Source organism: Cylas formicarius, unplaced genomic scaffold, assembly GCF_029955315.1.
Source record: "Cylas formicarius isolate icCylForm1 unplaced genomic scaffold, icCylForm1.1 PGA_scaffold_2__14_contigs__length_35257938, whole genome shotgun sequence".
Taxonomy (NCBI): Eukaryota; Metazoa; Arthropoda; class Insecta; order Coleoptera; family Brentidae; genus Cylas; species Cylas formicarius.
In genome coordinates this window covers 27722766-27739001 of record NW_026844319.1, presented here as the reverse complement: position 1 = coordinate 27739001, position 16236 = coordinate 27722766, and the positions used below count along the sequence as shown (strand labels likewise).

The window sequence follows — 16236 nt, the reverse complement described above, 5'->3', positions numbered from 1 at the left end:
ATAGTTTCTTTATTTTTGGCAAGAATTCTAAAACTATCAAAATATATAGGGTGTTTCATTTAAAATTTTTAAACTGATGTCAGTCCAGCACGTATCGGACATCCTGTATATATAAAAAGTAAATAATTTTAAAATCTAACGTAAACCATAAAACTTTTGAATAAACTTATTTTTCTAAAATCAGTAGTTTCTTAGAAAGGGTAGATTGATATGCGTCGGTTGGAGGGCGAAGACGAGCTCAATCATTATGAGATTAATTTTGTCCGCATCACATGTTGGAGATTATAACTGTTGAAAAAAGAGTGACACTTTTTATACGGTCACGATGGTGTGGATGGTGATTCCGTTTCCATTTTGGTCAGCAGGTAATGCATTCCTGGTGATACTACGGCTGGACTCTGGCAGACGCGCTACGGGTTCAAAAATATATTTCAACCACCGAATTAAAACCGCAACTTTCGAGAGTGGTCTCGTTTAAAGCAAATCTCTCCCGGAGCCAGAAAAAAATTACGCAACACGAAACACAAATTACCCTCAGGTAGGCGAAATTAAGTATTTAATAAAATTTAATGACGCCGTCCGAACCATTAGGAAAGATAAATGAAAAATAATTGTACGCGTTTAATAAGGATAAACATCAGGCTGCTCCTAATTAATTACGCTCGAGCTCGACGTAAAAAATTGCGTTAGTTATTATAATTTTTTTTTTTTAAGATTTTTTTTTAACCGATAAACTCCCAGTTTGTGAAGCGCTCACCTTATTGTCCTTTTGCCACGAGCACGAGCCTCTCTTGTTGTGGACCTTGCATGCCAAGATGGCGTCCTGGCCCGGGTTCACCTCCGTGTAGGTCGGCTGTTGCTCGAACCTTTGGACTCCGAGAATTTCTGGAATTGAAAACGCTGATTTTACTTTCGCACTCGGTTTAGCGTAACTACATTTAAATGAGCGCCATTTTCACGTCGTTTCAAACGACGACATGTTAAATATTGTTTCAGTTAACAAAGGTTAGGGGCAGCAGCATTCCGTTTCCCGGGGTAACGTACAACAACTCGAATTACTTATAGAGTTAATTAATTTCCCTTTGTAAGCGTCCGACATTGAAAAGATAATGGCAGTCTAATTTCGCTATTTGGACCGGCCACTGACGTCATTCTGGTTTAACCAACATCGACCAACGTGAAATAATAACGACGGAACTTTACTACCGGTGTTAGAATTTAGTTAAACCAGGAATGACTGAGATGAACTGAGGTGCAAAGCAGGAACATTACTAGAAATACCAGACAAAGGAACATAGGATATCATCAGAAAATGATGGGGTAATAAAGATTTTTGCCAGAAAGAAGGGTGAAGCTGCTGTAAGAATGGTTGAATAGATACTCGCTAAACAGAAACATAGGTTAATATCTAATGACACTGCTAAGCCAATTGAAAGAAAAGTATACAGAGCTTTGTATAGATTGAAGAATAACGTGACCAATTACGTAATAATATCTAAGGGGTGTTTTTTTTTCGATGTATAGAACTTCAAGTTGCAATAAAACAACGATGGATTATTCGATTGACATGAATTTTATTTATCCGAAAGACAATCTTGTGGCATTACATATTATATATGATTTCTGGCATATGACCGCCACGGCTGGTGCTAATGTAGTCCAATCTGGACGTCCAATTTTCGATGACTTTTTCGAACATTTGTGGCCGTATATCGGCAATAACACAGCGAATGTTGTCTTCCAAATGGTCAAGCGTTTGTGGCTTATCCGCATAGTCTAATAACTTTACATAGCCCCACAGAAAGTAGTCTAGCGGTGTTAAATTGCAAGATCTTGAAGGCCAATTCACAGGTCCAAAACGTGAAATTAGGCGGTCACCAAACGTGTCTTTCAATAAATCGATTGTGGCACGAGCTGTGTGACATGTTGCGCCGTCTTGTTGAAATCACATCTCCTGGACATCATGGTTATTCAATTCAGGAATAAAAGAGTTAGTAATCATAACTCTATACCGATCACCATTGACTGTAACGTTCTGGTCATCATCGTTTTTGAAGAATCTACTCCTTACTTGATGATCTTCAATTCTTGCACGAGTTGGATTTTGTAAGCACGTAAACCAAGATCCTTCAGCAAAATCTTCCATAAAGTGGATGGACACAGATCCAATCGTACATCTATAAAGTACTAATTCACATTAGGAGTAAAAAAATATATTCAAAACTAAATTTCAAGTCAATAATCATTTTAAACAGTGCGTTAACCAACACCAAACCCGAAACATCGAATCAAGAATGAGTTTACATCTACTAAGTGCATTGTGAATACGGTAAGCTGATCTTCTGCTATAATAAAGATTTTTATGCAATTACAATCAATACTAAATAAATATTTAACGAATTTTTGATAAATACTTGAGAATAATAGGCGGTTTAATAGAAAGAAACCAAAACTTTTGGAGGACTACAAAAGTGGAATTCGGAAGTCAATTCTCAATTACTATGATGTATATATAATATTTGTATAATGCTAATTTTCACAGTGCACTGCATTGTCAAAATGTTGTAACTACTAAAAGTCCCCAGTACGTTTAAAACAAAATTGTTTTTTTGAACAGAAAACCAGAGGTCATTTTGACACCTCTGTATGGTTCGGCTGAGCTTGACAGATCTTTTTCCTGAAATTAAATAGTTGGTCTTAACAAATACAAAGCATTTTCATCATAGGACATAAATTTTACATTAAATGGCGATATTTTTAAAAATTATTATACTTTATCCCACTGTTTAAATAATCTTTAGTTCTATTTGTTCTATTTGTTTACGCTATACCTAGATTTCCCCAATAATTACCTATAAGTTCTTTTTTGTAAACTAAGCATTCGCATATATACTTGCAAGTTATTGTTAAGACTCCCAGTTTTCGTGTTTTTTAAAGCAGATCTATATGATGACCCCTATATTATGCTTATTAACCTTCTCTGCAATGCAAAATATATCAACATATCATCATTGATACGGTTTTTTTGGAAGCCACGTTAATGTGAGCTTCAAATGAGAGTTTTGGATCAAAGTAAACTCCCAAAGAATTCTATATGCTCAATTTTATAATTATTGTGTTTTTTTTTCTCTTGGGTGTATGAACTCCTATTTCGATGTTCGATATATTTATAAAACTTTTGTTCTATCATTGGCAGGAAGATATTTTTTATTTTTATTTGCTTTGTTAATATTACTAATATATTAACAGCAAAGGTAAGAGCACTATCAGAGGTCCCACCACCATAAACAGTGTCCAAGGTTCCATTTGATAAAAAAATATATATTAGCTTTGAGCTGTTTCCACTGACCTCATAAAATTGTAGCTTTCTTGCCATTATGAAGTCAATGAGATTTGGATTGTGTTGGGATACACTTCTTCTTTATTCTTTTTCTTTAATTTTTCTTTATTATTGTCACATTTTTTATCGTATATTTTTGTATTGCGAATTGCATATTATATTATTCAGAGAAGTGTAGTCAGCAATTTTCAATTTATATGGCATAAGAATTGTTTAGCTGTAGTTTTGGGTAAAGCAGAAGAAGACGTTTTTGTTGAATTTAATTTAAAAATCTCTTAATATTATTATTTTAATTATTGAAAATTGCCATAATCCAATTAAAAATATATACATGTTAGCAAAGCCGTTGTGTCTCGTATTGGCCATTAAAGTTTGCAGCCAATGTACTGTTTTCGTTTCATTAATCAGACATTGTATATCTTGTCAGATAAGGCGAAATCTTGTTAAGGGAAACGCGAGCTGATATACGCGAACACAGTGGATCCTTTGATTTATGGGGGGGAATACAAGTCGATAAAATTCATTTAACACTGTCTGAAACCATATGGTGTCTATTGTTCCTTTCTTTCTTCCCGCTTCGTTTATGCATTTCGCTGGATTAACTCAAAATTCGCAAGGCGCTTGGAAAAAAAATTACAAGTTTGCGAAGTAATCTTAAAATGTCAGCCAAAATTTTTATTCCCCGAGACGAGCGGGCGAATGAATTTACCGAAGAAAAATCGCTTCGGGATAATTAAAATTTAACCGGGACTCAGGTATCCAAATCCATTTATCGATAAGTGAATCCAGCTAAATCAATATTACTCTGGAGTTTCCCCAGAGGGTAGTGAGTTACGAGCGGTTCGGAATGCGAACACATAAGAACACTTTTAAGTAATACAAAACAGTTCGATTTCACGGAAAAGTCCGCCTAACGGATGGTTTTACGTGGCTATTGTTCGGCTTTCACTTACAGTTAAATTGAGTCACAACTGACGACGAAATATCAATCGGGCACAACAACTACATCGATTGCCCAATTCAACAAAAACCCGTTCGGAAAAATTGGTCAATATGGAGCAGAAATTCGAAAAGCATGACATCCAACATTTTTTTTACTGTCATATTTTTTTCTTCATAGGATAAATATATTTTGTAGAGAATATTGAGTGTATATATTATAATTTTTCTTTTTCTCCTCTTGTATTATGTTTTAAAATTCTTTTATTTTATCTCTATATTTTCCATTACATCAACCAAAACAATGTTCTAACGTGTCTTGTGTCTTTTTAGTATAAAGTTTTGGACTGTTTCGTGTAATTTGAAATTGAACCAGGCGTAAATAATATCCCATTTGAAAATAAAATTTTGAGACTGAAACTGCCACTACTGTAATACTTTTTCTTCTATTCCCGTCTGTAAAATACCTAATTATAAGCCGATCTAGCGTGCGGGAAGCGTCACTTTACCACGTCAGTTTCGTTTCCCACGGATCCGAGCCACTTCGGACATTTCTGGGATTGTAACCGCACAGTGAATGTATGCGTGTTGTTTTTCGAAAATATACCCTAAAACTAACGGTCGTAGAATAAGTATAGTATGCAACACGTTCGGTAAACTTTTTAAGTCAGTCGTATATTAAACACTCGCTCCGCTCGTGTCGAATAAACTCGTGAGACAAATGCCGTGTACCGTATTTGTTGCATAATATACTATTTTCTACTCCCTTCTGTAACATACCAATTATACACACACCTAGCGTACGGAAAATGTCATTTTCCGTGTCAGTTTCTTTTCTCATGGATCCGAGCCACTTCGGATATTTTCGGGATATTACGGCACGGGCTTGGGAGCGATCGGATGTTTTCCCACATATTTCCCACGCCTTGAATTTTGACGTTTGTCAATTTTGACCATCATGTTACTGAATGTATTCGTCTTGATTTGCGAAAATGTTCCCAAAAACTAACGGTCGTAGAAAAAGTATAGTATGCAACACCTTCGGTAAACTTTTTAAGTCAGTCGTATATTAAACACTCGCTCCGCTGCGCCCCGCTCGGGTCAAATAAACTCGTGAGTCAAATGCCGTTTACCGCACTTGTTGCATAATATACTATTTTCTACTCCCTTCTATAAAATACCTAATTACATATACTATATAATACCGTTTACCGTACTTGTTGCCTAATATACTATTTATTTTTGAAAACTTTAACACAATGTATCTCAAAAGTTGAGAGGTTTAGGATATATGTCCATATGAATTTTTCTTTTTAAAATGGACCCGTAGTCAGTAGTTAGTAAGAGATGTGCAAAATTATACGAAGACTAAAACTACTTGATAACATAATTAGGAAAGAAGAAAAAAATGCATAAAACAGTGTTGAATAAATAAATAAATAATTGGATGTACAAATATAAATGAATATATTTATATCCAACCAGTCAAACCCAATCAGAGGGAACTATAGAAAAATATATATAAAATTCTGACGGTCATGTCAGTGTAGTAGGCAACACGTTCGGTAAACTTTTTAATTCGCTCGATTATTAAAGACTGCGCTCCGCTTGTGTCAAATAAACTCGTGAGTCAAATGCCGTTTACAGCACTTGTTGCTTACTATACTATTATATACTTAATAATTTAAGTTATTCCACTTCATCAAAGCATTGTTTTATTCTACGTTATTAGTGTCTCTAACAGTGATCTGGGCAAATCGTGATACGTCATACGTGTAAGGCTTGAATTTTGACGTTTGTCAATTCTGTCGGTCGTAGAAAAGATGTAGTTTGCAACACATTTGGTATACTTTTTAAGTCAGACTTGACTCAAATGCCGTTTACTACACTTGTTGTATAATATACTATTTATGTATTTTAAGTTCAAATTTACAAACCACAAATCTTCACAATAACAAAAAAAGCAAATACAAATAATAAAACCACTTTCAGAATTATAAGACTAAATGAATATTGACAATTTGACTTTCAAATACCTCATTGCAAGAAGATTAAGGTTTAGCAAGTGATTTGTGGGTCTTTTAAGTTTTTATAATTTCCCCTTTTTTTTCTTATCATAATTATCGCCATTATGATTATTGGGGGTTATATTTATGTTGTGCAGCGCATTTGCGGTCGCTGCAAAATATTAAGTTGGACTATCGCTATCGTGCCTGTGGATATTCTTTGAGCACAGCATTGGAAAAAACGCGGCCACGTATAGGGTAAGTAGATTTTTCTGATGGTTAATTTTGCGGGATATACACTGACCCTGTTTTTCTCATATAGCTACTCTTTTCTCACTACGCCAAGCTTTCGATGGAACGCCTCAAATCGATTGATAATCATTTACAATAATTTTAGAATAATGGAATATAATTAGAACAGAATCTTGAAACTGTATTTAAAGAAGCCCGGCAGGTACTACAAATTATATTTACTGCAAATTAATGAAATGAGGGGCAGCCATCTTGAATTACGTGTCTGCAGGACCAGCTGTTCTGTCGATTTGACTCATCTGTCTGTCCTTTGTCTCCGCCTGTCTCTCCATGTCTGTCTTCCTCCCATGTCGATCTCCCTCCTGTGTCTGTTTTTGACGCTGTCTATTTCTCCCCTCTCTATCTCTCTGTCGCATTTGTCCCCTATGTCTGTCTCTACCCTACATCAGTCTCCCTCTTGTCTCTGTCTTTGCCCTTGCTTGTTTTTCCCCTCTCCGTATCTTTCCCCTCCTTCTCTTGCATCTCTCCCTGTCTCTCCCCTGCGTATGTATTTATTGCTAGCTTGCGAGTATCTCAAAAAGGTAAATATTTTTTGCACACGTAATGTAATCTGCTTTTATTACTCTCACGTAATTCTTGGAGACTATACCTCGGTACAAATTTCTCTTCATCACAAACGGAGGCTAATAATACAAACCTAATTGAAAAATACGCAAAAACCGATTGCCTCGAATGCATATACACTGTATGCAACTGATTGCCGAATAGTTGTCAATTGTGACGGACACACACAATCGCATGTATTCAATTGTATCCATGCCCGGTATGATTTGCATTATTAAGCACGGTCGTTTCAATGAACCAGAGAATGCGCGTGTCGACTGTTCGTTCAATTTAACAGAGCAGACCGAGAAATGTTTTCAAACCGGACAGCTTTAATCTAGCAGCCACTCTGCTTGTTAAAGGCATACAATACGGGTTTATCATAATGAGATGAGAGCTGTTTTATTTTTTCCAATGCATGGAAATACCAACGTATTAGTATTCGAACCGTGTTGATTAGTCAACATTATGAGGTTGGAATTTGAAGCAGCGAGGGACAGTAGCGATAGGTCACTCTTTTGGAATTGGAATCTGGCTTCTACAAAGATTAAATGCTTAGTTCAACATACTTGTGAAATGCATTAGATTTACTATATACTATATATACTATGTCATGACGTTTCACAAAAACAAAATACTAACATCAACAAGATTTAAAATTTTGTGGATTTGATGTGTTGGATTCCAAAACTTACAACACCTCATAATATTTAATCATATATTTTCAATATAAAAGTCAATTTTTAATAACTACTCTTAGACTCAACTACTTGCGCTGATATAATGATAGTATTGTTACTAAATTCACGTGTTCTGTTAAAAAATACTTATTTTTACAATTTAACCTCATTCTGTGAGTCCTTAAAATCTGCTTCACCTGGATCTCATGTCGAAGCTATTTTGATATCCAAATTTCAATGGGCTTACTGATTCGACTGGATTCCGATACCAAAACAAGTAGGAGCCAAATAAAAGTAGTTCTATAACATTTATTCTTTATGAAGCCAGAAAAACAATTAATTTCAAATATTTTACATACTTAATAATTTGAGATATTCCACTTCATCATTCAACTATTAGAGTGAAACAACCTATATTTAAATTTTATTTCAATTATATATAAAAAAAATCTAAATCCGAGCGTTTTATTCTATGACAGTAGTGTTTCTAACGGGGTTCTAGGTCGAACCATGATTAGGGTGGATACGTCATAAGTGTCTAAACCAGAAATGTGTTGCTGTATAATATAACAAAGTTTAGATAATCACGTAAAAACAAATAAAAACACATATTTTTCGAAAATAGGTTTTATTCAACACGTTCGCTGCCGGTAAAAATTTTATGAACACCCTCTAAAACCGAAAAGTTTTTGGTGATAAAAGATTCCGAAAGACTATTTAAAAATATTTTTCTACTACAGTCTGCAAAATACCTAATTACATTCCGATCTAGCGTGCGGGAAGCGTCACTTTACCACGCAAGTTTCGTTTCCCATGAATTCGAGCCATTTCAGACATTTCCGGGATTTTACCGCACGGATTTGTGAAATTTTTTGAAGCACTCTCCTAGGCAAAGTCCAGGTTTTTCTGGACAGGAGGTACAGAAAAGCACGTTTCTGGCTGTAGCACAGTCTGCATCTTTTTCATATTTGCTTTCATTTATCATCTTTATCGAACTTCAAGGAAAGATGTTCTTTTTTAAAAGTTTGCCGAAAACTGTAGTAATCGAATTTTTCCTTGGAAGAATATTTATTAAATAATAGAAAACTATTTAATGTTGCATTGGACAAAAAGTGCCCAAACAGCTTTTTGTACCATTTTAGAGTTTTTTTTTTCAGAGGAATAATAAGAAAGCAAAGCCTTTGGCTTGTCTTTTCTTTCGCCTCTTCGATTCTCTTGTTCCAAAGTACCGTCAAACTCAGTAGAAATAAACAAAACACTCTCTTATCTCTCCACTTTCCAGTCATTATGTTTTCTGAGCATTTCGTAAGCACTTCCCCCTCTTGAGCTTTACCTATACAACTACTTTTAGATTTTTTTTTCTGTCTTTTCTTAGAGTACAAGTAACAAAGGTGTTTCTTAGCAGATGCTCTTTGGCAAGGGAAAAACTATGGTAGAAATTATCTATAAGCGCTCTATGTCCCAGGCCTAGATAGATTTGCGTGCTTGCAGTGTAAATTCTTACTTTTAAAACTAAACCGGTTCGCAAAGGATATACAATTTTACACCAAATTTAAGCTTCTTATTTTTAATGTATATACGAAAGAGTAATCGTCCTCAGCATAAAACCATTGACTCATCAAGGGACAGATTTTTTTCCGGGATAATGAAATCCATACATTTTACTATATATATAACCCATAAGGTGAGTGGTCTGATACATCCACTCGTAATCCTGAGAACGGAATTTGTTTCAAGTTTATCCCGCCAGTCCATCCAATATTGGACAAGTTATTTGGTAATTGACCAGGAGAAGGCACGACTCTGCTCTTTCGTCACTCGAGGAAGGCCCACACTCACTTCCACTATCCATTAATGGTTCCTCATCACTTTCTGGAGCATTAGGCAATGTCAACAATTCATCATCCGATAAAAATCTCTCTCTCTATCCCACTCAATACGTCGTTTTTGCTCTTTGAAGAAATTCAGACGCGCCAAAAACTAAAGAAAAAATCAATATCGAAACTGATTGGCAACAAGTTGTAACTTCGAAAAAGTGTTGTAGGGATGGTGTGGGGTGGGAGAAAAAGGGTATCGTGACGAATCATACGTTTCCTACATCAGGGACCCGTAGATAATTGAAAATTCTGCCTCTCTTGGTCCGTCAAGGAGCGGCGGTCAAGGAAGCCGCAAAATGACGCGTTGGTATTTGGCAGACTGCGTGGTAATTGCTCGTTTTCTTTGCCGAACGGCTGGGGGTTGAAGCCGTCGTCCCTTGGGCAGAAGGGTCCAGGTCGCCAATAAGAATAACGGATCGGAATTTCGGCACGTAATGGAGAGCGTTGTTCCGGAAATTCCTTCCGCGTCAAGATTGTTGGAATTTCGTTCGATTGGCGTTTGCTTGGAAACAGGAATTTCTGGGGGTAAATAGTTTTTTTGTTCAATTCCTAAAATTCGTGGCAGGTGAAAAAAATTGCTTCGAAACGCGTTAGTACAGTTTTGTCATTTATTTTTCGTGTCTGCGCCCTTGAATTTTTTTAATTGCGCAACGAAATTTTATCACTCTAAAGTAAAAAAAGTGAAAAAACAATAGTAACCTGTATAAAAATAACTTCATAAAATGGATGAAAATGTAATAGTACCAACAAACAAAAAATATAATTTGAAAACTCCAACACATTCAAACATTTCAAAATTTAGCAATCAAACTTAAATGAATATATTTTTTAGTTAACTTTTTGAGTTTTTGGATTCTGAATCTAATATATCAAACATAAATTTTATATATTTCATACTGTCATTGTAAATGTATTTATTTTGTATCTAATAAAAAGTAACAATTATTTTTCCCTTTCCGCTCCCGAATTGAGTACTTCTCAGACTCTACGACCGTCTTTAATTTAATAATAATACCTAATAATGTTAAAAACAAAACCATAGCAAGTTGTGTATCCGACAATTTATTTTCAATTCAATTTGCCCCGGCGGATGTTTTAGTTTTCTCTGTAAATGTAACCGAAATTTGTTTGCACATACAAATACAAAGCATATACCGGTTGTTTAAGGGATATTTCTTTATTTCTAATACAGTTTATATTTTTTTAATAGTGAATGTGGGCTATCAACACTAGACCACTTTTACGTAAACAATTTTTTCTCTATCCCTATTGGTTCACTAGCTGTGAGGTCTAAAAATTTGCTCTACTCGATTAGTATAAGCATGTCGGTGATCCACATCAAGCTAGATAGTTTCAAGTCTTTTTAAATATTACGAATGGAGAAAATGGCCATCCACATCGCCAGACCTAAATCCACTAGTTTTTTCCCCTGACTCTTAAGAATCAAATCTACAAAACGCCCTCAAGAGAGCTTGAACACTAGATAGAACAAGTTCATCATGATTGTTATAACTTTTGGACGTCCCAGCGGATAAACCATTATAAAACGAAAAAAAAAAGTATATAAAAGTCGTTTAAACAAAAAAATTTTATGAATTATGAATTTCTAATCAAAAAATCGAATTTGTTCCTTGGTCATTTTTTCTATTATACTTGCTTTAAGGCTCCTCGAATTGTAACTTAAAAAAATCAAGATCAATCTCAAATCAGAATCGATTCTTTCTAACTAAACTAACCAAAACTCGGAATAAGCCGCGTGTCGCATCAATCGCCAGGCAAACTGCAAAACAAAAGAAAATCGACGCGATCGCGTCAGGGCAAATATTTGCTCGCGCGAAATTATATGAAAAGATTTTCGCCCGGTTGTTTTTTTTATTTGTTCGACGGGAAAAACGCCGACAATGATCAAACACACGTAGACACGCCGGCGATATATATTATTCTCGTACGTTTCCATGGGAAAATGTGGAAAGGAATTTCAGGGGATATATTAAATTTTTCTTGCCGCTCGACGTCCCCCGTCTGATAAAAATACAATGTCCGTCGCGTTTTTGCAATTGGCGTTAGGGGCTCGTGCAGAAAATAACATATCTTACGTGTTTCTGAGGTTGCAGGACTTTAAAACGTTAGAGATGTCTCTGTTTATCCCTATATAATATATTTCTTCACCTTTCCCAACATCCTGTAAGAAGAGACTCTGTACTAGCTTACATTTTAATTGTGACTGAGGCTTGCAATATTTTAGTTACTTAGCTTAGTTTTTTCAGGAAAGTATTCAAAACAAGGGAGGAATTTTAAATTATTAATGCATTATACGCTAATCAGGCGTGCTCAAAGTGCTACTTTAAGACACCAGCTTTGAGTCACATCGGGTGTTTCCGGTAGTTTAGTCACTGGAAAGTAATGGTTCTGGAAAAAGTGTTGTATGCAACATGTTGATAAACTTTTTCGTGTATTAAGCACTTGTTTCAAAACAAACGCGTAACTAAAGTAGCGTTTTTAGAAACTTGTTCGATATTAAACTATAATTTTTGCTAGCACTTTTCTTTCCAAAAGGAAACATGACCAACCTGAAAGCAGCATTCAATAGGCATAATATTAAAATGAAGAAGATTAAACCTAGCAAGTGCTAATCAAAATTATGACATTAAACTTTTTAATTTCACAGACAAGTCTCTTTTTTCCAGGCTTTTGAAATAAAATTTGTAAATATTTTGGCATTTTGGTGTATCAGTAGACCAACCCAAAGAGCAATGCTTGAAAGATAAGTCTGTTATAAGTCATCTTGTCTATTGACTGTAAAGAGGATACGTATTAAAATTGTAAGCTATGTTACGCTGTTGTTGAATCTAAACTTCAAATTTCATTATTTCACTTTTTTATAGATTTTGGACCAAAATTAGATTTATTTACACATCCTGACAAAAAGCGTGTTGAATATTTTTGATAACTTAAATTGAGATTTATATTTATATTTATTGATTTTTATTTTCTTGTTCACGTTTTTAAATTAGACAGCATTTTGATTTTTTATTTAATCCTAAGAAGATAGTGTCATATTAACATTGTAGTTTTATGAGTTAAACAGTATTTAACATATATATTGTCCTATTTTAATACAAAAAAATTGGTTGAGTAAACTAAGAACAAATTTTATTCATTTTTGTATCAGTCGTTCTTAAGACGTATGTTGAAGTTTTAAACTTCAAACTTTACAAAGGAACATTTTTTAATTCAAATTTTAAAATTCGATATATTGAATATATTGTAGTTTTATATATTGGGGTGCGAATATATACTTCCTCCGTAATACCAACTTCTTGGGGCAACGTATTATTTTCTATGCTACATAAAAAAGGGATCCGCGGAGATCCAAAAATTATAGGCCCATATAGCCCTCCTAAATTATTGTCCCTTGAAACGTTTTACTAAAATTTTACTTTCTAGACTTTTAAAATGGTGTTATGAATCCGAGTCTAGTTTTCGGGACCCGAGAGGCTGTAGAAATACTTTTTTTATTTTGGCTTCTATCATACACGTTCATTTGAGGCTTAAAAGATGAAAGGTTTTTGCTGCATTTATAGATTTTAAATGTGCATTTCATAGTGTATATAACTAACTACCACGAAATTTCCTCTTGTATCGGTCGCTCTTGTATGTTGAATTTTTAAATTGAAGATAATAATAAATCTCCAATATATTTATAACATTAAAATTTAATTGCTTTTTATCCCCTAGGACACGTTTTTGAACAGTGTTTTATATCTTCTATTAACATTTATTAAGAAAATTATCGTGTATGCCTTCAACAATTTTAAAATATAATTTTTTTAATTTACAAAAGAAAAATTCAGTTTAGTAAACTAACAAATAATTATATTCTCCTTTATATCAGTCGCTCACGAAATAGTTTGAAGTTTAGAAATACAAATTTTGAAACATTGGGGATCAAAATTAGATTGGATCCTGGCCAAATAACAAGAAATATGCAAAGGTAAACAAAACTAACCAAAACCAAACATTTATTTCTTTTTATTTTCTAGATGATGTTTTTGGGTTGGATTCCATTTCATATATTTCAATAAATATATAATATTAGCGTTGTAATGTATACATTACTAGTATATTATGGAACAAGTTCGGTAAACGGCATTTGACTCACGAATTTATTTGACACGAGCGGAGCGCAGAGGAGCGCAGCGGAGTGCAGCGGAGCGAGTTTTTAATAAACGAACATGTTGCATACTATACTTTTTCTACGACCGTTAGTTTTTGGGTACATTTTCGTAAAACAACACAAACACATTCACTGACATGACCGTCCGAATCCACAAACGTCAAAATTCAACGCGTGGGAAATAACTCCGAAAACATCCGATCGCTCCTAAATCCGTGCGGTAAAATCCCGGAAATGTCCGAAGTGGCTCGGATTCGTGGGAAAGGAAACTGAAGTGGTAAAGTGACGCTTCCCGCACGCTAAATCGGTGTGTAATTAGGTATTTTACAGACGGGAGTGGGAAAACAATATTTAAAATACCCTATGCTATCTTATTTCAACAAAAAAAAATGGTTGTACAAATTACATTCCCTCTTGTATCAGTCGCTCACGAAATAGCTCGAATGTCGCATAACAAAACGTTCTCGTAAATATGCGAGATGGCACGCGACATTGCTTTATTTAAGAGTTCTGTTCCACCTCTGCAACTTTGAGTGACGCTTCTTATCGTAGTTAATATTCGCAGGATAACGCGAAAATAAAATTTGTTTTGCTGCACGTTACAGATACGTACGTAGCAACTGGAAAGTATTTTTGAATTACGGTGTACACCGTGTGCCAAATAAAACGCACTATACCATCTGGAAACCCGTAGAAGATACAAAAAAAAGTTTTGTACAAAAATTTCTTGGACCATCGTCTTGATTTAAAATATTATAATTTTGTTGTTACAAGGTGCCCCAAAAGTCCCCCCCCCCCCCGGCAACAACTTTGTTATTTTAAATAGAACATCTAACAGATTTAATAAATATTTAGAATTCATATTTAAAGAAACATTTCATAGTTAATTGTCTAGCTTGAAATACCGAATCACATAAGTAAATAATTAAAATTTATAGGCTAACTAAGCAAAGTAAGAAATTTGAATAAATAAATGTATAAAACAAAAACTGAATTAAAAAGAGTTCGTTAATTCGATGCATAAAGTTTAATTAAAAATGTTTCTCTTAAGATGTTCGTTTCATCTGGCATCAAAACAACAAAGAAATATCAAAATATTTAAAAATATAGTTGACTATAACATCACAATCTTCTTTTTTTGGCACATTAAGGTATTAACAAACTTTGACATTTCTGTTTCTTTTTGTTGCTTTTCATATTTTTATTTAAAAAGTATGGAGTATTGTATTTTTAAAAGAAGTAGTACCATGTCGTTGCTATTTAAAAAATACCGAATATTGCCAATAAGCGACCTAATGTGGACAGCTTTAAATTCAACAAGAATTTATCTGTTGGGTTATCTTAAACTTAGAATGTCTCAAAAAGTAAGTAAAATTGAAATATAAGATAAATTACTAACCTTATTTTTTGTTCTAGAATTGATATCTGAATAAAAATATAGTGTGTTCCATTCGAAAATCTTGAGATTTTGTTAATTGAATTCCCCAAAACGGCACCACCTATTTGGGACACCCTGTATAAGCTGAGGCGCATCTGTCAAACTGATTGCATGCATCATCTTCTTAGTCTGTGGTTAAATTTTCGTTGCAACACTTAGGTCAGTAGCGTAACAACACCGTTTTATATGGAGAAATCAAAATATGAAAAAAAAAACATATAACCTCAATTTCTGCCTAAGCTATGCCAGATTCGAATAGGAATTTCTTAAGGGAGTGACCTTTATTTCAACTATTGTACAGTCTGTAATGTGAAATGTACAGTTTTGTGTTTCGTTTAAAATAACAACCTGTGTCAGCAAAATTATAATATTTTCAATCTTCAGGAGAATCCAGGAAACTTTTGTACGAAACTTTTTGGTTGGTTGAATCGTTTTATTTGGCACACGGTGTACATTTCCTGTGCATTTTAGTATTTGTATGAAATAAACGATTTGATTGATTAATTGATTGAGTTTATTAGATGAATAGATAATTTTAACAAAATGGCGGTATGAGGCCGTCCAGCTCGTGGAAAAACAAATACGTTGCCGGGACGGTGGAACGGCCCAACATTTTGAAGCAAACCGCAATGCATTTTCCGACGAATCGAAACAACCAATCACCGAAAACGGTAATTCGGAACGGGGAGAGGAAATAAGTATCAAATATCAATTTAAATATGCATCCGGATACATATAAATTCGGTAAAGGGTGTATAAATTATTAACATGTAAACCCGTAAATGTGATTTATATTCGTAAATTCGGGCCGGAGTGTACCGCCAGTTATTTATGCGGCCGTCGGTCATGTGGAAATTGTGTTTTAATATTAGCCCCTGGGGTCCCTGGGGGTTGGCCCACGCCCGACTGATTTTGATTTTTGGT

The 16236-nt window shown here is 34.5% G+C and overlaps 1 protein-coding gene across 3 annotated transcripts in view; it reads right to left on the bottom strand.

Annotated features, from left to right (window-relative positions):
• The window catches only part of LOC132698043 (hemicentin-2), a 456593-nt gene that overhangs the window by 206677 nt on the left and 233680 nt on the right, over window positions 1-16236 (bottom strand). For all 3 annotated transcript variants that reach the window (XM_060663877.1, XM_060663878.1, XM_060663880.1), the window contains exon 2: window positions 758-885. In XM_060663877.1, the coding sequence (XP_060519860.1) occupies window positions 758-885 (128 nt within the window). The remainder of the gene's footprint in view (window positions 1-757; window positions 886-16236) is intronic.